At 40.4% G+C, this 22,061-nt stretch overlaps 1 protein-coding gene across 9 annotated transcripts in view; it reads right to left on the reverse strand.

Annotated features, from left to right (window-relative positions):
* ddhd2 (DDHD domain containing 2) overlaps nt 1-20,799 on the reverse strand; it is a 45,420-nt gene extending 24,621 nt beyond the window's left edge. For 5 of the 9 annotated variants that reach the window (XM_034170146.1, XM_034170142.1, XM_034170145.1 and 2 more), the window contains exons 1-12: nt 20,679-20,799; nt 20,103-20,238; nt 13,640-13,826; nt 12,332-12,522; nt 12,110-12,199; nt 11,848-11,968; nt 6,573-6,662; nt 6,345-6,486; nt 4,398-4,606; nt 4,243-4,307; nt 4,006-4,125; nt 1,129-1,224 (exon numbers count right to left, since the gene is read on the reverse strand). In XM_034170146.1, coding sequence (XP_034026037.1) covers nt 1,129-1,224; nt 4,006-4,125; nt 4,243-4,307; nt 4,398-4,606; nt 6,345-6,486; nt 6,573-6,662; nt 11,848-11,968; nt 12,110-12,199; nt 12,332-12,522; nt 13,640-13,826; nt 20,103-20,207 — 1,416 coding nt within the window. In that variant the 5' untranslated portion in view covers nt 20,208-20,238; nt 20,679-20,799. The remainder of the gene's footprint in view (nt 1-1,128; nt 1,225-4,005; nt 4,126-4,242; nt 4,308-4,397; nt 4,607-6,344; nt 6,487-6,572; nt 6,663-11,847; nt 11,969-12,109; nt 12,200-12,331; nt 12,523-13,639; nt 13,827-20,102; nt 20,239-20,678) is intronic. The other 4 variants (XM_034170149.1, XM_034170143.1, XM_034170144.1 and 1 more) reach the window with 3 other exon arrangements.
* Between the last annotated feature and the right edge of the window lie 1,262 nt (nt 20,800-22,061).

The following is a 22,061-nucleotide window of genomic DNA, read 5'->3' on the forward strand; positions in this document are numbered from 1 at the left end:
GACTTTTTATATTAATGTAGACTTTTTCTTTCATTGGAAAAAAGACATTGTGGATTTTAATGGTTTTACAGGAATTCACACAAGAATATAAGTGACTTTTTATTCATGTTGACTTTCTTTAATTGGAAAAAAGACATGGTGTCGTTTAATGGATTTAAAGGAATTCAAGAATGACTTATTTTACTATGAAGAATGTTACTATTATTTTACAATGACTGTCAAAATATTCTACAAGCTTTAGCTGCGGTTTTTGAAATGCTTTAACAGTCTTTTCAGTCATTGTCAATTTCATGTAGTTTAATTGTTTTGAGTTAATGCATAATTTGGCTTACAATTAAAAGGAATTCTCCTTTTAACCCCTGGTCATACTTCTATGTCATATTCTGTTATTTCAACATTATTACTGACAATTCAAAAGAAAGGCTAAATCTAGGATCATTTAAATATGCACTTCTTTTGAGATTTTTTTCTTCCAGGAGATGCTGAAAATGTATCATTAGATACAAAATTAATTAGGCTTCAGGGGCCCTGCAAATTTTTCTTGGATTTTAAAATTTTCATTTCACAGCCCTGTACATATAAATACAAATAAGAATTTTACAAAAAAGATGCCGTCAAGCCAACATTTTAAGAGGTAGATGTAAACAAAACACTACATCAGACAAAATGAGAAGGAAAAAAGCAATTAAATGGAGATGGTTACATTTGCGGAAGATAATCAACCTGCAATCAATCTGCAGAGATTTAATAGTGGCACTTGATATTGGGTTACACAGAATTTCTGTCATCATTCTGTTCACACAGATTAAGGCTGAAATCACATGATGTTTATGTCAGCACCTCTCATATGAGCTCCCTAACAATTCATTGGAAAAGAGAATATTTGTACATGATAGTGTAAATGTAGCCTAAGAGTAATGAGAATGGAGGCATAGCAACAGAGAATGAGTAGAAGGCTTAAGTGGAACATGGATAGATAGGATAAAGACTTGAATGAAAGGGCCTGAATAAAGAGGAGGTACAAGAGTGAGCTATTTGGAAAGTGATCAGAAACTCTGGCCCAAGATGAAATGAAAGCACAATGTATACATTTATACAGAATATATAGAAGTGTGGAGTTCATCTAACCTCTGGAAAGCATTTCCTCCTGAAGTAGTTGAGGATCTTTTTTCGAGGCCCAAGAGGAATTCCTAGATCTTTAAGGTCACTGTCTTGACAAAGAGCCTTAAAGAGAATAACAATCAGGCTTTCATCATCAAAACACAAACAAATGTATTTGGTTGCAGTGTCAACACTAAAATGAAAAGATGTAGACATTACATTTAATATAGAGGACATACACTGAACAAAAATATGAACTCAGCACTTTTGGTTTTGCTCCCATTTTTCATGAGCTGAACTCAAAAGATGTAAAACTTTTTCTATACACACAAAAGACCGATTTCTCTCAAATACTGTTCACAAATCTGTTTAAATCTGTGTTAGTGAGCACTTCATTGCTGAGATAATCCATCCCACCTCACAGGTGTGGAATATCAAGATGCTGATTAGACAGAATGATTATTGCACAGGTGTGCCTTTGGCTGGCCACAATAAAAGGCCACTCTGAAATGTGGAGTTTTGCTTCATTGGGGGAAGGGAGGTCTGGGGTGTCAGAAAACCAGTCAGTATCTGGTGTGACCACCATTTGCCTCACACAGTGCAACACATCTCCTTTGCATAGAGTTGCTCATCAGCCAGGCGTCATTGAATGTGAGCATTCTCATGGCCAAGATGGCGGCGCACACAGATGCAGCGGCTTACAACTCTTAACTCTCTGTGTTTTCTTTAGTGTACTTGTATGTGTTGTTGTGCGTGTGTCTATGCAGAAACACCACAGTTTGTTGGGTGTAGTCGATATACAGTCGCCAGGATCTGCTGAGTCTGGGATTCCGCAGGGGAGCGACAATCTCGATCATGTCGAACTGCAACCATTTCCACAACATACCGGAGGACATAGCCAGGACTCCAGGGTTTCCATGGGTAGTCCTCCTCGGAGGCAAGCCCAAGAGGAAGTGAAAACAAAGGAAGCAAAAGAAAGGCTGCAGGGCCGGAGAGCTTGCATGGCTAAAAGACAACCACTTAAGCCACCGCTTCCTAGCCTCTTCCTCTACAACACCAGATCCATTGTGAACAGGATTGACAAGCTGAGACTACAGATTGCAGCCAACAAGTGCTTTCAAGACTGTTGTGTTACAATAATAACAGAGACCTGGCTACAACCATCCGTACTGGAGTTGGCTATCGAGCTCGCAGGCCACACGGTCCACTGCTACGACAGGAAGACAGGACCAGCAACTCCGGTAAGAAGAGAGGAGGGGGACTGTGCATCTATGCCAACAACAGCTGGTGCAGAAATGCAGAGACTGTAGACAGCCATTGCTCCCCGGACTTGGAATGTTTGACTGTGAGATGCAGACCCATCTATGTACCTTCCTTTCTTTCTTTAATATTTATTTCATTCATTTAAAAGAAAAAAAAAAAACACAGAAAAGCAGAAATAAAGCATCACAAAACACCAGAATGAAAAGGAGCAGAGAGAAGAACAAGTCTTATGTTTTCTGCCCCTTTTTACAATACAACCTTTCAATATCCAGCGTCATTATTCAACATTATTTAACAGATTGCATTTCTTTAACTTGTCACATACCACTGACTTATTTCATAATTATGACCATTATTTAATAGATTACATCTCTAACAGGTTACATTTTAAACTTAAGACATTTTAAACATTATTAACAGATTACCTTTTTTTGACTTTCTTACAGCCCACTGACTTATTTCATAGTTTCATACTTACTTAATACATCTAGTTTAATACATTTTATAAATAATTTAAGTGACCTTAATTCTTTAATTTCTTTGTTGAGATTGTTCCATAATTTTACACCATTTACTGCAATACTCCGTTCCTTTACTTTGGTTCTAAATCTTGGTTTTTTAAAGACTTCTATTCCTTTCAATTTATAACTACTTACTCTTTTTTCAAACATATTTTGAATGTTTGTTGGTAAAGTATTTTTATTAGCTTGGTACATTGTTTGTAATATTTTCAAATCGACTAAATCATGAAATTTATGTACCCTATACTTAATGAACAATGGATTAGACGGATCTCTAAAACCACTATTGCTAATCACTTTTAAAGCTCCTTTCTGCAGAATAAATAAAGGTTGTATATAAGTTGTATATGTTGATACCCAGATTTCTACACAATAAGTTAAATATGGGACAATCAATGAATTGTACAATGTTAATAAACCATAACTATTTAATGAATATTTTACTTTATGCAAAACAGCAATGGCTTTCGCTATTTTTCCTTTTATGTAATTTATGTGTGACTTCCATGTAAGATCTTCATCAATCATGACTCCTAAAAATTTCGTTTCTTTTACCCTTTGTATATCCATTCCATCTATGTGTAATGACACATTTTTTTCGCTCTGTCATTAAACAATATGAAATTTGTCTTATTAATATTTAGTATTATTTAACCTCATGAGTTTACCGTTGTTATGGTCTATTAATATATCTATTAATAAATATCTCTATTAATATCTATTAATTTGTCAACAACCATAGCTTTGTCTACAAAGTCAAGATCACTAAACTTTTCCTCTTTGACAAAGGAACCTAAGCTGCTTTTCTCCACAAAATCTACATAACAGCACTGAACAGAGTAGGAGCCAGAACACATTCCTGACAAATGCCAGAATTCACTTGAAAAAAGTCAGAGACTCTGTCCCTGATTTGCACAACACTCACAGTACATGTTTATAAACTGTGTATAATGATGAGGAAGATATTTTATTGCAAACAGCAAGCTTATGTTGTTCTTGATATAGTATTTACTGCAAGATCTGCAATAGCATTTAAAGATGTAGCTACAAGATGCCTGCAGTTTGTGCATAAAATTTGCAAAGCATTTTAAGTTGTCAGCTCTGTGTGACTGTATGTTACCAGTGATTCCAAGTCTAGGTTTTCTGCCTGTAGTATATCCAGGTATTGCTGTAGACCAAGTCGGGTCAAAGTTTCTGCCAGGTTGTCACAAGTTTGATGGCAGGGCCTATTACACAGTGTCTTATGCAAAGGGAAAACCAAAATATGTCATAATTTTTTTCTTTACATAAGGATAAATACCTAATCTTTTTAAAACAATATATTGATTATGTTATTGATTGTTCAAAACCACCATACCCCGTCTTTGGAAACTTTTGTTGCTGTCTTCTGATTGGTTAGCAAGTCAAACAGTATCAGAGAACCTGAGGAGCAAGAGACAAAGTGTTGAATTTCAACATGTTAATGTTCCATTTATTTGTGACTATGTAGTTCTGTGATTGTGTATTTCTAACCAAGGCTATGCCCCACTACCGAAACTGCACCGGTGAACTCTGGATGCCTCTGTTGAAAGAGAATGTGCAGCCTGTTGATCTCTGAGGAAACTGTGTCCACTATTGTCTGACAGTATGTGGGGCTGTTATAGAAGAACAAGTCAAGTAGAGTGTCATTGGTGAAGTGTCTCAGCCTGCTGATGCTGGGCAAAGTGATTCTCTGGATGTCCCTGGAAGATCGGGAAGGACGGAGAAAAACAACAGAGGAAGCTGGAGTTTCACAACTTTCAGACTACAACCCCAATTCCAATGAAGTTTGGACGTTGTGTAAAATGTAAATAAAAACAGAATACAATGATTTGCAAATCCTCTTCAACCTATATTCAATTGAATACACCACAAAGACAAGATATTTAACGTTCAAACTGACAGACTTTTTTGTTTTTGTGCAAATATTTGCTCATTTTGAAATGGATGCCTGCAACACATTTCAAAAAAGCTGGGCCAGTGGTATGTTTACCACTGTGTTACATCACCTTTCCTTCTAACAACACTGAATAAGCGTTTGGGAACTGAAGACACTAATTGTTGAAGCGTTGTAGGTGGAATTCTTTCCCATTTTTGCTTGATGTACGACTTCAGTTGTTCAACAGTCCGGGGTCTCCGTTGTCATATTATGCGCTTCATAATGTGCCACACATTTTCAATGGGCGACAGGTCTGGACTGCAGGCAGGCCAGTCTAGTACCCGCACTCTTTTACTACGAAGCCATGCTGTTGTAACTTGCTTGGCACTGTCTTGCTGAAATAAGCAGGGACATGCCTGAAAAAGACGTTGCTTGGATGGCAGCATGTGTTGCTCCAAAACCTGGATGTACCTTTCAGCATTGTTGGTACCATCACAGATGTGTAAGCTGCCCATGCCATGGGCACTAACACACCCCGATACCAGCACAGATGCTGGCTTTTGAACTTTGCGCTGGTAACAATCTGGATGGCCTTTTTCCTCTTTTGTCTGTAGGACACGACGTCCATGATTTCCAAAAACAATGTGAAATGTGGACTCATCAGACCACAGCACACTTTTCCACTTTGCGTCTGTCCATTTCAAATGAGCTCGGGACCAGAGAAGGTGGTGGCGTTTCTGGATGATGTTGATGTATGGCTTTCACTTTGCATGGTAGAGTTTTAATTTGCATTTGTAGATGTAGTGACGAACTGTGTTAACTGACAGTGGCTTTCTGAAGTGTTCCTGAGCCCACGCGGTAAGATCCTTTACACAATGATGTCTGTTTTTAATGCAGTGCCACCTGAGGGATCGGCGGTCACGAGCATTCAATGTTGTTTTTGGCCTTGCTGCTTATGTGTAGAAAGTTCTCCAGATTCTCTGAATCTTGTGATTATATTATGGACTGTAGATGATGGAATCCCTAAATTCCTTGCAATTGAATATTGAGAAACATTGTTCTTAAACTGTTGGACTATTCACCACTGTTGGACTGTTTACAAAGTGGTGATCCTCGCCCCATCTTTGCTGTGACTGGCTGAGCCTTTTGGGGATGCTGCTTTTATACCCAATCATGACACTCACCCGTTTCCAATTAACCTGTTCACCTGTGGAATGTTCCAAACAGGTGTTCTTTGAGCATTCATCAACTTTCCCAGTCTTTTGTCGCCCCTGTCCCAGCTTTTTTGAAATGTGTTGCAGGTATCTATTTCAAAATGAGCAAATATTTGCACAAAAACAAAAAAAAAGTCTATCAGTTTGAACATTAAATATCTTGTCTTTGTGGTGTATTCAATTGAATATAGGTTGAAGAGGATTTGCAAGTCACTGTATTCTGTTTTTATTTACATTTCACACAATGTCCCAACTTCATTGGAATTGGGGTTGTATAACAAGAAAAAACTGCACTACGTAGTACAGCACGGGATTGCTGTTTTGTCCCCTCGCTCACTCCACACTTACTCATCCACACCAGTGGCGTCCCCATGTAGCGCACTGTGCCAATTTACTGGTAGGAACTCCACTCTGCTCACTTTTCCTTCCTGTTGGGCTTGTTTATAATGAGAAGCCAAGAGAGACAGGGAAGCACTCCTGAAATCATTCACTGTAAAGACACATTCATATGTCATAAGCGCACAAACTGTGTATATACACCACACATACAATGTATACGTGTACATGTACACTTACCACACTGTATGATTGATCTGAAGCGCAGGTCACATGCTGGGCCGATACCATGGACCATAAACACAAGGTGATCTACCTTTTCTGGTTCAACTGAGGACAGACAGAAATAAGATTTGCACATGTTGTCTATACATCATCAGCATAATCTCGTTTTCGAGCATTGAAGGACCATGTCAGATCAACCTCAGTTGTTCAAGGGGTGATGATGTCGTATGTGGCTGCTCAGACCCAGAGCAGAATGGAAGAGTCGGGAACACTTTGTGCAGGGCACAGTGGGTGGTGAGCCAGGAAGGAGAAGCCGCTCTTTACGTTGCTGTCCCTTGTACTCTACTTCACAGCGTCGTTGTTTCTCCATGTGGGCTGTTCCCTTAATGATGGTGCACCTCCACTCAGTGCGGTTTTCGGCAAGGGTCTCCCAATTGGCACAGTCGATGTTACAGCGATGAAACGTCGCCCTCAGTTGGTCGCAAAATCAACGTTTGGGCGCACCTCTGGCTCTTGTGCCTGAATCAAGCTGTGAGAAGAGGATCTGGAGGGGGAGTCGGGTTGCGGGCATTCTTCTGACATGCCTTGCCCAGTGGAGGCAATTTTGGGCCATCGTGGTCTCGATGCTAGAGAGACTGGCTCGGAGAAGCACAGATTCATTGGAGACATGGTCTTGCCATTTGATCTTCAGGATTGCATGAATTTTCTGCTGTTGGAAACGCTCCAGCTTTTTTTATATCACTTGTATACAGGACCGACAACTCAGAACCATAGAGGAGGGTGGAAAGAACGATGGCTCGGAACACCATGATTTTCGTCTGGAGACTGAGATTGTGATTCAGAAATACCCGTTTGGAGAGCTTCCCAAATGCTGCATGTGCGGCATGAATCCTGTTATCAATGTCTTTGTGCATAGTGCAGTCATTAGAGAGGTAGCTTCCTAGGTAGGGGAAGGCTTCCACGGTCTCAAGGACTTCACCATGGAGTCGTACGTTGCTGGTGTCTGGAGGGGGGTGGCCTGGGACTCCCTGCACAAGGATTTTGGTCTTTCCAGTATTAGAGGTAAGCCCAAAGTGAGAGTAGGCACCATCAAAGAGATCTACAGTGGCCTGGAGCGCGGCAACTGTGTCCACAGGGGTCGCATTGCTGTCAGCGTACTGTAGCTCCCGTACTGTAACCAGGATGGTGAGTTGGCAGGCACGAAAGCGCCCAGTGTTGAAGAGACCTCCATCCATTTGGCAGCAAAGTCAGATGCCAGGGGCCATGTCAGGAAGTTCGCGGATCATGGTCGCAAGGTACAGAGAGAAGAGGGTGGGGGCCAGAACGCAGCCCTGCTTCAAACCAGTGGTGATAGGGAAGGAGTCAGAGATGCTGTTCTTGTCCATGACGAGGCCAGTCATCCCATCGTGAAGGGCCTGTACAAGGTCCGTGAAATGGTCAGAGCAGCCAAAACGTCTCAAGTTTGCCCACATAGCTGGTCTTGGGACACTATCAAAAGCCTTCTCCAAGTCCCAGAAGAGGAACAGAAGAGGTCTTCGCTGTTCACGGGACTTCTCCTGTAGCAGGAGGGCACAGAAGATCATGTCAGTGGTGCCACGAGATGGCTGGAAGCCGCACTGTGACTCTGGAAGGACCTCTTCAGCGACAGTCAGGAGCCTGTCAAGCAGAACCCGTGCAAAGATGCAGAAGCATCTGAAAGTGTTCCTTCCACCTTTGAAGGATGGCTTGATCATCCGTAAGGGTAGTTGCCCCATCAGCAGACTGGAGAATGTTGGTACCACCGCGACGGGGACCAAAGATTTCCTTTGTTGCAGCGTAGAAGCACCGGAGGTCTCTGCTGTCAGCGTATGACTGGATCTCCTTTGATTTTTCTTGCCAACACAGGTTCTGCATTTCTCTGATCCTTCGCTGGCACTCCTGCTTTGCATTTTGGAATCGTCGCAAGCTGGCACGGTTAGAGCGATTCTCCCATGCAAGGCGAGCAGATCTCTTCTGGTCAATCAGTTTTCGGATATTGGCATCATTTTGATCAAACCAGTCTTGATGGAAATGACTGGAGTAACCAACTACGTCCTCTGCAGCCTTACTGATGGTGCCACCGAGAATGGACCAGTCCGCTTCTACTGAATCTTGCTGATGTACCGATGGTGGAGCCTCACTGAGAAGCTCTGCGAGACGATTGGAGTAGTCTTAGTAGAATCTTCAGCCTCATGACATTAAAGTGACATGCCCTCTTTACCCTGTTGTAGAGGGGGAGGTTCCGCAGACGGAGTCTGAGACGAGTTATCAGGAGCCGTCATGTTGTCTACTATAAGGTCAATAACCCTGCTCCTGCAGATCAGCTGCTCTGCATGTTTGACAACTGTCCCTGCTCCACCCACTGTTAATTATTTAAGTCAAGTGTGGCCAGACAAACAACAGCAAGAAAACTCTTGAAGAATCAGCTGTGGTTGCAGCAGGTACACAGCGAACACTTGCAGGGCAGGTGATTTCCAGATGCAGGGTTGGTGAACCCTGGTCTACTATTTGGTCATGGGCACTGGGAATGTAAAGGTAGAAAAGCACAAATTTTCTGTCACACCATGATGAGGTTGGCCAGTTTCTTTCCTTACTGCCTTATACCTTTCCAACTTGAAATCTGTCAGGTACCTCTTTTTCTGTTGGGTAAACAGGAGGGGAGCATCAGGTGCCAGTCTCAGCTGGGACTTGAACCTTCAAAAGAGAAGGTCTGCACCCTAAACACCAAGCCACTATGCCCCCTGTCCAAATAGTAAAATGAACTGTCATCCACAGCTGGCTATTTACATGACACACTAGTACAGGGGTGGGCAATCATGTGCCATGAAGGGCCGAGACACTGCAGGTTTTCCTTGCTACCAATCACCTCAGCAGGTGATTTCATTGACGATCAGGTGTTTACGTTCAGGGGACAAGCTCATCAGCAAACCCACCTGCTGAGGCGATTGCAAGGAAAACCTGCAGTGTCTCAACCCTCGTTGCCCACCCGTGCACTAGTACCTTGGTGTTACCATACAAGGTGTAGAAGGGCTCCTTCGTGATTAACAAATTGAGCAGACAAGGAGAAGCAAACTCTTCTAACCTCCAAGCCAACATCTCTCAAATCAAATATTGTCAACTAGCTAATACGGTAAAACTCACCTAAACCGTCATCATATAAACCAGATATTCGCACTCACTGAACAAAAGCAAAAGTCCTAATACTTTTGTATGGTTTTCTTGCAATAAACACCGTATATAACAGATTTTCGCTCACATCGGACAAAACGTCCTGTTCAAACGCAATTAATTTTCATTAAAATCCCTCGCATGTACCGGACAGAGCATTCTGGACGTGCCTAGTAACAGAGGTACAAAATGAAGTTAAGCACTGACACTCGCCGATTTCAGGAAAGTGGGTACCATATTTCTGTGATTAAAAGACTGGCCGCTTATTTTTTTTCAAACCGTGCTCAGACCCAGGGCCTAAATGAGGCAGGGTATAATTCAAGGCCGGCGATTATTATCAAAATGCTGCTTGTTGCTTGCACTGTAATATGGTGTTAAGTTACATATATACAGTGGGGTAAAAATGTATTTAGTCAGTCATTGTGCAAGTTCTCATACTTAGAAAGATGAGAGAGGTCTGTAATTTTCATCATAGGTACACTTCAACTATGACAGACAAAATGAGAAAAAAAATCCAGGAAATCACATTGTAGGATTTTTTTTAAAGAATTTATTTGTAAATTATGGTGGAAAATAAGTATTTGGTCACCTACAAACAAGCAAGATTTCTGGCTCTCACAGACCTGTAACTTCTTTAAGAAGCTCTTCTGTCCTCCACCTGTTACCTGTATTAATGGCATCTGTTGGAACTTGTCATCTGTATAAAAGACACGTGTCCACAGCCTCAAACAGTCAGACTCCAAACTCAACCATGGCCAAGACCAAAGAGCTGTCGAAGGACACCAGGAAGACAACTGTAGACCTGCACCAGGCTGGGAAGAGTGAGTCTACAATAGTCAAGCAAGTTGGTGTGAATAAATCAACTGTAGGAGCAATTGTAAGAAAATGAAAGACATACAAGACCATTGATAATCTCCCTCGATCTGGGGCTCCATGCAAGATGTCATCCCGTGGGGTCAAAATGATCATGAGAACGGTGAACAAAAATCCCAGAACTACACAGAGGGACCTGATGAATGACCTGCAGAGAGCTGGGACCAAAGTAACAAGGCTACACACTACAGAGAGAGGGACTCCAATCCTGCAGTGCCAGGCGTGTCCCCCTGCTTAAGCCAATACGTGTCCAGGCCCGTCTGAAGTTTGCCAGAGAGCATATGGATGATCCAGAAGAGGATTGGGAGAATATCATGTGGTCCGATGAAACCAAAATGGAACTTTTTGGTAAAAACTCAACTCATTGTGTTTGGAGGAAGATGAATGCTGAGTTGCATCCCAAGAACACCATATCTACTGTGAAGCATGGGGGTGGAAACATCATGCTTTGGGGCTGTTTTTCTGCAAAGGGGACAGGGCGACTGATTCGTGTTAAGGGAAGAATGAACGTGGCCATGTATCATGAGATTTTAAGCCAAAACCTCCTTCCATCAGTGACAGCATTGAAGATGCAATGTGGCTGGGTCTTCCAGCATGACAATGATCCCAAACACACCACTCAGGCAACGAAGGAGTGGCTCCGTAAAAAGCATTTCAAGGTCCTGGAGTGGCCAAGCGAGTCTCTAGACCTCATCCCCCAAAAAAATTTGTTGAGGGAGTTGAAAGTCCGTATTGCCCAGCAACAGCCCCAAAACATCACTGCTCTAGAGGAGATCTGCATAGAGGAAAGGCCCAAAATACCAGCTACAGTGTCATTGCCAACAAAGATTATGTTACAAAGTATTGAGCTGAACTTTTGTTATTGATCAAATACTTATTTTCCACCATAATTTAAAAATAAATTCTTTAAAAATCCTACAATGTGATTTCCTGGATTTTTTTTTTCTCATTTTGTCTCTCATAGTTGAAGTGTACCTATGATGAAAATTGCTGACCTCTCTCATCTTTCTAAGTAGGAGAACTTACACAATCAGGAGCTCACTAAATACTTTTTACCCCACTGTATAACAGATTTTGTCCATTTTATACATATAACAGATTGCAATTATGACAGACAAAATTCGTTGGGCCACCTGAATACATTATATGCGGGTTTTACTGTACTTATTAAAAAAAAAAAGAAAAAGTTTTACACTTTTGTATAACCCTTACCAGTGCCCCACAAACATACCATCAGGTATTTCTACAGAGATGTTTCCTACTCCTCTCTTGACTGTTCTAGGGCGTGTCTGCTCTGAAGGGGAAGAGAGCCACTCATCCTGCAAACTCATAGGTTGATACTGCATTATCAGCTGAGAAAAAAGCAGAAAAGAAAGTGGGTTTATAACAAGAAAACATCCCCATAATTATATACACTCTCTAGTAAGGTATCATAGCTTTGTCTTGCACAGTACTTTTTCCATTCTAACAATTTTAACATTAGAAGTTCTTACCTTTGGATTGTGCAAAATAACAGTCTCCCCTGAAGGGAACTCAAGTTTCCTCTTCCACTCATTAAGTGTTACCGCTATCATATAGGCTTCCTAAAAAAATAGATGATGGGTACAGAAGGACAGAGGTATGGACATTTTAATAGAGACAGCAGCACACTAAAAAAGAATAAAGCTTGAAGCTGTTGGAATAAGCAGTGTAGTGAAGGATTATCTTTAGACTACCTCCAGACTTTCACTGATGTCCTCTGTGTAGGGCATGAATCTGGTGTCTTTATCGCCTTTATAGAACCAAGTACAGCGACGGACCTCAGTTGGAGCTTGGTCCCAGTAGATGGCATAGCGCATCCTCTCTTTGACATGTACATCATAACGCTCTCCATCCACAGCTACCACCACCTCCTCCCTGTCTGCTGTTGTATATCACACATATTCACTCAAATCTTACTTCAAGGTTGAACAACGTTAACAAATTTCAAGTGTTCAATAAAAAGATGTCTGCTAAGCAGAAGTTATTGAATGATAATTTTTTTACACCTTCATTTAACCAGGTAAAAAAAAAAAAAATTCACTGAGATTAAAACCTCTTTTTCAAGAGAGACCTGGCCAAGACGGCAGCACAAATGCAAAGTGGTTACATCAAACACAAGACACACACATTTGAAAAACAGAATTGCAATACATAGTTACAAAGTGCAATTACACAATCCAATTGTCCTTATTTCTATGTCCTTTCCGATTGTTTTAAATTCCCCCAAAGTTACAAGATGTGTCAATTTCAAATCCTGCAAAATGTTCCATGTGAATGGGGCAGCAACTTTAAAAGCTTTTTTGCCCAATTCAAATGCACATATGGTGAGTAAACTAGACACCACTCATCGTAATCTAATGTCTATTATAAACGATACAATAAAATGGAATGGATGCGTAACATCCTATTCTATGTTGTTAGCTGCACCAATTTTACGGGCTCAGCTGTATTTGGTATGCAGCCTTTGTAAACATGGATTTTCCCAAGTGACTAGACAGATTGCTATCTGAAACTTGCCACCAGATGTCATCCATCATGCCATTTTAAGTTAAATTTGAAAAAAAAAGCTAATTTATTTGTTAAACCTTTGATATATGCAGCAATGATGCATAATTGTTTATTGGGTAATCATTATTACTTGTTCGGATTAAGCAATTCCTTTTGGCTCCAAACTGAACTTTGAATATACTGTGCATTTATTAAATTATGACTGAAGAAATATATGCAATAAAAGTAGAACAATAATACACATTCCATCCTGAAACTGAACTCTAACTGGCAAAGAAACTGGTAGGAACAGTAAACACGTCCTGACAGGACAGTCAATTGCTCTACTGGGCATCAGTCTAATTTAGGCAACAGTAATGTTATGATAGTTCATCCTTCTCACATTTGTATTTTACTGCACAATCACTCTAATCTTACTCTTTACATACTAAGACTTAAGGTACTGATGTAATCTACCTGTGCAGTATAGAAGTATAGTACCAAGAAATGCTTACCAGTGGAATATGCTTTCTCGAGTTTGTCAGAGTCTTCTCTGCTGAAAGGAAGCCAGGTGTTGTCAGTAGCCCGATGACAGAAAAACCAGTGAGGCTGTACAGGTTGGTAAGGAACCTGAACAGAGTCCATGTCAACGATCTCAAAGGATGAAGAAGAAGAAGAAGCCTGATCCACCACAGGCAACACCTAGGAGGATAAAGGCATGCACAGTCAAGATTAAGTAAATTAAAATGCAGGCTATAATATACACTGCATGCATACACAATTTACATCTGTTGGTCAATCACCTCAATAGCTCCCAGAGTAAGAAATTACAGAAGTCTATGCTCAGTCTGTCCTTTTCAATCTCCTGTCAAGAAATCTGAGACAACTGGAGAAAGGACAGTCAGGCAGGAAGAGATCAGGCCTCCTGCTGGCCAGACACACAAAACCCTGCTTTATTCTTTCCTTCTCTACAAGGCGGCTCTTGTCTCTTACAAACAAAACAGTTATGACATTTAAACTCTGCTATTTCCAAAGATACCCCACATTCACAAATGATGATGCCAGAAACATATTAGTTACTCCACTGTTAGTCATCTACCATATTAAAGAGGGAACCTGTCACTGCCTGACACAACATACACCACACACACACAGAGACAGAGAGAGAGAGAGAGAGAGAGAGAGAGAGAGCGAGAGAGCGAGTGTGTGTGTACCTGCATTACATATAGCTACCAAGTCAACAATCCAATCTGCTGGGTAACTGCAGAGATTTACAGATAGATAGTCAAAACAGGAGTGAACGCCCTTCTTAAGAACTACATCTTGTTTAATTCTTTGCAGGTAAAGCCTTCCAATGTGATCACCTAGCTCACAATTTCAGTCTATATAGCGCCTATAAAAAGGTTTCCACCGTTCTGAACTTACACATTTTTGTTTTATGAAAAAAAAAAAGAATAAAAAAAAAATCAAGATTCATTCAAAATGCATAAGTATTTCCACAACCTTCCAAGTGTTTTGTTTGTGAGCCCATACTTGTGAGCAATTAACACACCCACGTGTTTGCAAGTGGGTGTGTTAATTGCTCACCAGTGGGGGGGCAAAGCTCTCGATTTATCGATCGATCTACGTTCCGATCCTCACCTATGGTCATGAGATTTGGCTCATGACCGAAAGAACGAGATCGCGAGTACAAGCGGCCGAGATGAGTTTTTATTTATTTTTAATTATTGGCACCCTTTGGTGAATTTACAGTAAATCACACCAAGCCTTTTTCCACATAAGTCAGGCAGTGGAGACAAACATTTCCAACTCACTAAACATGTCTTGGACTTTATTTTCACAATACATTAAGAAATACAAACAGTACAATACTATACGGTAAACCTGCATGGAGTAGGCAGTTCTCAAAAACTGAGTAATTGTGCATAAAGGAGAATTTGAGGGAAGCCATCAAGACATCCATGACAATCAATCAATCAATCAATTTTTTTTTTTATATAGCGCCAAATCACAACAAACAGTTGCCCCAAGGCGCTTTATATTGTAAGGCAAGGCCATACAATAATGATGTAAAACCCCAACGGTCAAAACGACCCCCTGTGAGCAAGCACTTGGCTACAGTGGGAAGGAAAAACTCCCTTTTAACAGGAAGAAACCTCCAGCAGAACCAGGCTCAGGGAGGGGCAGTCTTCTGCTGGGACTGGTTGGGGCTGAGGGAGAGAACCAGGAAAAAGACATGCTGTGGAGGGGAGCAGAGATCGATCACTAATGATTAAATGCAGAGTGGTGCATACAGAGCAAAAAGAGAAAGAAACAGTGCATCATGGGAACCCCCCAGCAGTCTACGTCTATAGCAGCATAACTAAGGGATGGTTCAGGGTCACCTGATCCAGCCCTAACTATAAGCTTTAGCAAAAAGGAAAGTTTTAAGCCTAATCTTAAAAGTAGAGAGGGTGTCTGTCTCCCTGATCTGAATTGGGAGCTGGTTCCACAGGAGAGGAGCCTGAAAGCTGAAGGCTCTGCCTCCCATTCTACTCTTACAAACCCTAGGAACTACAAGTAAGCCTGCAGTCTGAGAGCGAAGCGCTCTATTGGGGTGATATGGTACTATGAGGTCCCTAAGATAAGATGGGACCTGATTATTCAAAACCTTATAAGTAAGAAGAAGAATTTTAAATTCTATTCTAGAATTAACAGGAAGCCAATGAAGAGAGGCCAATATGGGTGAGATATGCTCTGTGAAATAGTTGTAAACGTCTGTGAAAGTAGTTGGTGAAACTATACACAATTCAGCTTTTCTCTTTTGCATCAAGAGTCACAGCTTCATGTTGGAGCAGCAAATAGCAGCACTTTCTTAAAAAGAAAACATGTAATTTAAGTTCCAAGAAGGCACATGGGAGCCTGTAACCAAAATCTGATTCTATTGTTGTAGGACTCAAATCCGGCTATGCTCTCAACTTGCTCTTGCACCCTCCAAAGACTCAATGGTTCCAAAATCCTCAAGTTTGGTCTTGACTTTGGATTCTGGAGCAGTGGAGACCAAGTCAAGACAGTGTCTTTGGAGAAGGTGAGACCAAGACCAGACTCGAGTACTACAACACTAAGAATGGTCAAAAAAAAAAATATCTCGCATGCACTTTGAGAACTGATTCAGGGTCATTTTGGGGTGCTGAATGTGAAACTGAGCTCAGACTGCCTCTATCACATCACATTTTTTGCAATCTGCATGTTCCGTATTGATAGATTACACAAAAGTTGCTCATTCACTCATGAGTTTGACGCCACATGCACAAAAGCAGCCGCAAAGGCATAGGTTTTAAACCAGGTTCATGAAATGTGAACAAGAGCCATAATATCGTTTATGCTGCCGACTGCAGCTTTTGCTTCAATGCTTGGTATGGGAAATATGTTTTCATATCTAAAAAACGTGATTGGCAAAAACTAACATCAGATTCAGAGCCCCCAAATTACCCCCAATCCTTTGAAAAACTCCATGCAAGAAAAACAGTGTTAGATTTGATTCAAATTATCAGGAAATTATGTCTTTGTACCCCAAATTACAGGAATACAAAGGCTTACACATCTGTCTCTAACAGTTTTGGAGTTGCTGGTCTGAGAAGAATGCTGTTTGGGCCCCATTCTAACATCAGAACTTTGCACTGTCTGAAAGAGTGTATGTATTTCAACATACTTGAAAACTATTGAGCTAGGCCTGCGAAATTTTCAGGGACTGTTCTTTCAGATTGGTAACCTTAAATTACAAATAAACAATGCTCTGATCTTATAAAAGGTACAATTTTTTAAAAGTCACTGACCTAGATATTGCAATTTCTTATGGCATCCACCAACCATAAGGCCAAAAAAGGGATACAGCCAGATAATGCTCAAAGTACTTTACAGTAAAATCAAAGAAGAAGAATTCACAAAAATAAAACAAACATAAAATAGAATTAAAAAGGCACATAAAAACAAAACATGTCACAGTGCCACTAGGTATTAAAATCCAGTTTAAAAAACAAAAATCTTGAGCTTTGATTTAAAAAGTGCTGGGTCAGAAATGGTGATAAATCAGGAGGTAACTTGTTACACAGTCTGGGGCCAGCCGCCACAAAAGCATGATTGGTTGATTGATTGATTGAAGGTTTTATTTCAGACATGGACAAACCAAATAAATATAGAAGAAAACAAACATATAAAACCAACAAATCATAATTTAAAATAAAAAAAAGCAAAACAACAAGAACAATGTCAACATAACGATCACCCCAGAGTTTATATTTTGACCTTGGAACATCTAAGTAAAGATAGTTGACCAGACTCCCGTAATGTCCTACTGTAAGTGCGGAAAGTTAAAATTTCAAACAAGTAGGATGGTGCAAGGCCATTAATTGCTTTAAAAACAAACATTCAAACTTTAAAATCAATTCTAAATGAACTGGAAGCCAGTGGAGTAAGTACAGGCGTAATTTGCAAAATACAAAAAACAAAATAAGTGTTAGTTAAAAGATGAGCAGCAGCATTTAGCACAAGTTGGAGGCGTGTAAGAGAAGACTGGATAATAGTGATGGGATGAACAACACTGGTGCGACAACACTGTGCCGAGCACACAAGAGTGAAACCCCGTATCGGTGCGCGTATCGCTTTAAGAAAAAAAAATCACGTGACCGATACAGGAACTGTGCCGTTCGGCTGCACCGCGCCAAATTGTGTTTATAAGGAAACAAACTGTATCGACATGTTGCGGATTTGTTGGATGGAGTTTTGCTGGTGGATTTTTGCTTGCCCTCACCTTGCTCCACTGACTACATGGCACATTCAGAGGTTTCTCCAGTCTGGAATAATTTTGATCTTTTGATGCCAAATAAGATAAATCTTTTTCTCCTTTCGGCATTGTTTACTGTTATTTTTCCAATTAGATATGTTTGTACTCCTTTACAATACTGGAAGAATAACCAGAAAACATATCCACACCTTTATCAACTTTTTTATGCTCACCATCTTCATCTGTACCCTGTGAAACAGTTTTTTCTAAGGCAGGGGAACTGGTGTGTAAGAGGAGAAATCGCCTTGGAGTAAAGACACTTCAGAAACCTTTGTTCCTCAACAAAAATGCATAAATGAATCTATTTTTAGTCTTTTATTTCGTATGCTTTAACACTTAAGTTAACAAATTTCCATACATAAGTTACAAATTTTAACTCTAAATTTTATTACAGACAAATTTGCTATTTACAAACCAACTCAGTTTAGCATTTACACAAACAAGGTTTTAAGCAAATTTAAACTCTTCTCATGAACAGCTTAACTCAACACACAAATTAAGCACATGACATTATGCAATGATGAGATCATATTTTAAATAGAGGACTGGCGATTAACTATTTCACAGGCTGATGTTGCGTTTGCAGCACGGTAATTTTTCCATCTTATTTACCTGCAATGATTTTATAACTACTGCAGGGGTCACTACTGAGAGACCAACACAGTGTCAACACAGTGCCGACACACTTTGTGTAGTGTGTCAATACACTCCTTGAGGTATCATCATCCCAAGACTACTGGATAACACCAGGATAAAGTGCATTACAGTAATCAAGTCTGGAGCTAATGAAAGCATGAATGCTGTCTCAAGATCACGTCTACTGCATAGGCTTTATTTTAGCCATGAGACTAAGCTGGAAAAAACTTGCTTTGACAACAGAGTTTATCTGTTGATCAAACCTCAAACAGCTGTCAAATGTCACTCCCATATTCCTGATAGCTGGTTTTAAATAATTAGCCAGGACACCAAAGTTTGAGGATACAACATTCAACATGCCAGAATGTCCAAATACAGTGTCTCTGTTTTACCATCATTCAGATAAAGGAAATTTTGGGACAGCCACTGCTTTACATCACAAATACAATTAAATAACGGAGTGGCTATACGCCCAACCATCGGGTCAATAAAGTAAATACGCGAGCATATACACCCAACCACAACCGACTAATAAGCGCGCTTGCAAGCTCACTTCCGGTTTCAACGCAGGAGGGAAAAAAGGCGGATATTTTCTCGCTGGCTGCGGGAGGGTTCGCAGCCCGCGGAGGGGCTGTGATCTAAAGTGGTTCTGTTTGGCTCATCACACCCAGGGGACACTGACAAACTAACACCATCTTACAGCCAACAAGCAGCATTTTGTTCAAAGCTGTTTCATCGTTGTTAACAGGCTTCCGTTAAAAATGCTTATGAAGTCTGTCTGTTTTCATCCATTGCGGTGTTTTCGCAGTAATTAAAGACGGCGCCATTAAATCTGTCAAACACACGCCGCAATACAGCCTTAAAAAGTGGTGTAAAAAACGTAGTTTTGATGCACAAAACATGTCAAATACACGATCATGGTTGGGCGAATGAGATAAGATATATTTATCTGCCCAACGGTTGTGCATGTAACGTTCAATGTATGACTTATCTGCCCAACGGTTGGGCAAATAAAGTAAGACATTATATTTATCTGCCCAACGGTTGGGCGTATAGCGTTTGCCATTAAATAATGAAGTCAATGAAGTCATCCTCATAGAAAGACAGATTTGCATAACAATGAAAGGACAGGTTGTGCTCCGCTATGATTGACCTTGGGGTCAACCCTGTGGCACTCCACAGCAAAGAGGAACATTTGATGACAAGAGGCCACCAATCACAATAGGAAAAACTCCTGTCACCCAAGCAGGATTTAAACTACTTAAATACAGTGCCATGAATGCCAACAAAATGTTCTAACTGGGAAACAAGTACTGTGTGATCCACAGTGTCAAAAGGCTGCTGTGAGATCCAAAAGAACCGTATCAGTTATACTGGTTATATTACAATTGTTAATCACATTCTATCAACTTGCTAGTGTTTTTTTTTTTTTAAGTGTCCAATTTTTCAATTTACAACTCTTTATGTACCTACATCTAATATGTAGCACCCATTTATTCTGTATTCAATATACACGGTACCTGATCTTGAGGTGTGTTCCCTGTGGGCTCAGTCTGAGGGGAGCTGTCAGGGAGGACATGTGCAGGCTGACATGGACCCTCCTCTTCATCAGGTCTGTCCGACATCAGCACAAAATGTGACCCCAAATCATACGACCTGAGGGAGATCACCAATATACCATCAATCAACCCAACCGAAAAGATAAATACTAAGAAAAACATTGCAACGTTAACCAACGTTACCTGGCTTATTAGTACTGTAGTTTATACTGGCAACTAAAAGGTTCTCAGGAAACCATGGCAACGCTGCTGTCACTCATAAGCTATTAAAAAAGTGAATTATCGTTCATATACAAAAAGAAACCCTGAACTGTTGCAATGTTAATGCTTGCAACATTTAGACATGCCTTGGCATTAGTTTTACATTAGCAAAGTGCCCGTTATATGCTGATGCTGTTTTGAACACGTAAAAAAGAGGATCAATATAGTTTCATGCTAGCCACGTAAAATATAGCTGCATCATACACAAAATTCTCATTTTTGACATCCTGTAAATTCAGCTGCATTTGTAATCATCGGTCTTCATGTTAAACTCACCGATACTGCTTTTGCTGGAGTTCAAGCAAAGCGTTTGTAGCTCGTTTAGCTCGCTCAGCTGCTTCAGCTAACCAACACCAACATCCTGTCAAATAGTGCTGCTTTCACTGACGTCTGCGACCATAAGTGTTTACGAACAGGCATATAATGTTCAAAGACTACAATATGATATTATAACAGATAACAGTTAAGTTTCTGAATTTCTTAAATTAAATACTCAGTCAATGTATAAGGATAGCTACAACAGTCTTTTACGTTGTGACCAATCATAAAGGAACAGCTGTATTTACGAAATGTACCTGAAGTCACCGCGAGACGTCACAGAAGAGGCCGCCGCCCCCAAACAACAAACTGACAAGAGAGGAAAATAAATAAAAGCCACTCACTCATCTTCAAGCTTACCGTGTCGGGTTGTCTTGAATTTGTAATTGGGAGTAATGATAGTATGACTTCTTTCCATTTTCAGTATATCTGTCATGCAGCCAACAAATCAAACTGCTACTGGGAAAATGTACTTTGCTGGTGCGCAAATATAAACAAATTGTAATGGGGTCGCAACTAAAGTCAGAAAAACACGTGGAAAAGAATCATTAGAGATCAAACAAAACACATGGAATCATAATGTGCAAAAAATGCTAGAAATAGAACAACGAGATGAGCAAAAAAAAAAAAAAAAAGTGACCCTGAGACTTTCATATTGGACCACGTTTTGGATACATCCACGATAAGTCCATGTTTTTTGTCTCTTGTCATGTATTGAGCAGTGCGCCTCACAAAGTAGTTTTTATTATTATTATTATTATTTTGTGTTTGAACTTGATAATTAATTTCTTCCATCCATTTTCTATACTTATCTATTTGAATCAAGGGTCGGGGGTGTTGGATCCTATCCCAGCAGTCATAGGGAGTGAGGCAGCAGGGTACACACTAACACTAGACAGGACGCCGGTCTACCACAGGGCTAATTCTTTACTTTGTCTAATCAAATGAGAATTTTGTTGGAATACAATGAATCTAGGTTGACGGTTAACTTTTGCAGTACTGTATATTTATTGATTTTAATGCAAAATCTATCTCACCTATAATAACTTCTGGCCACCCAGTCGCTGCACTCACTAAATGGACAATAAAGACTGCGCATGAAAATGTTTCTATCAATTTTGCCTCATCATAGACACTCACATTGGCGTATGGGAATAGTGTCTATAAGGCTTCTACTGTAACTAGCCTGTAGCCTGGTCACTCCTAGTAGCACACAGCCAAACAATTCCTTGCAGTGTTAGATTTAGTTGCTGGAAACAGAAACTGGAGATTTCAACATGTACCGTGCATCAGGAAAGTATTCACAGCACTTCAATTTTTCCACATTGTGTTATGTTACAG

Source organism: Thalassophryne amazonica, chromosome 5 (assembly GCF_902500255.1).
Source record: "Thalassophryne amazonica chromosome 5, fThaAma1.1, whole genome shotgun sequence".
NCBI lineage: Eukaryota > Metazoa > Chordata > Actinopteri > Batrachoidiformes > Batrachoididae > Thalassophryne > Thalassophryne amazonica.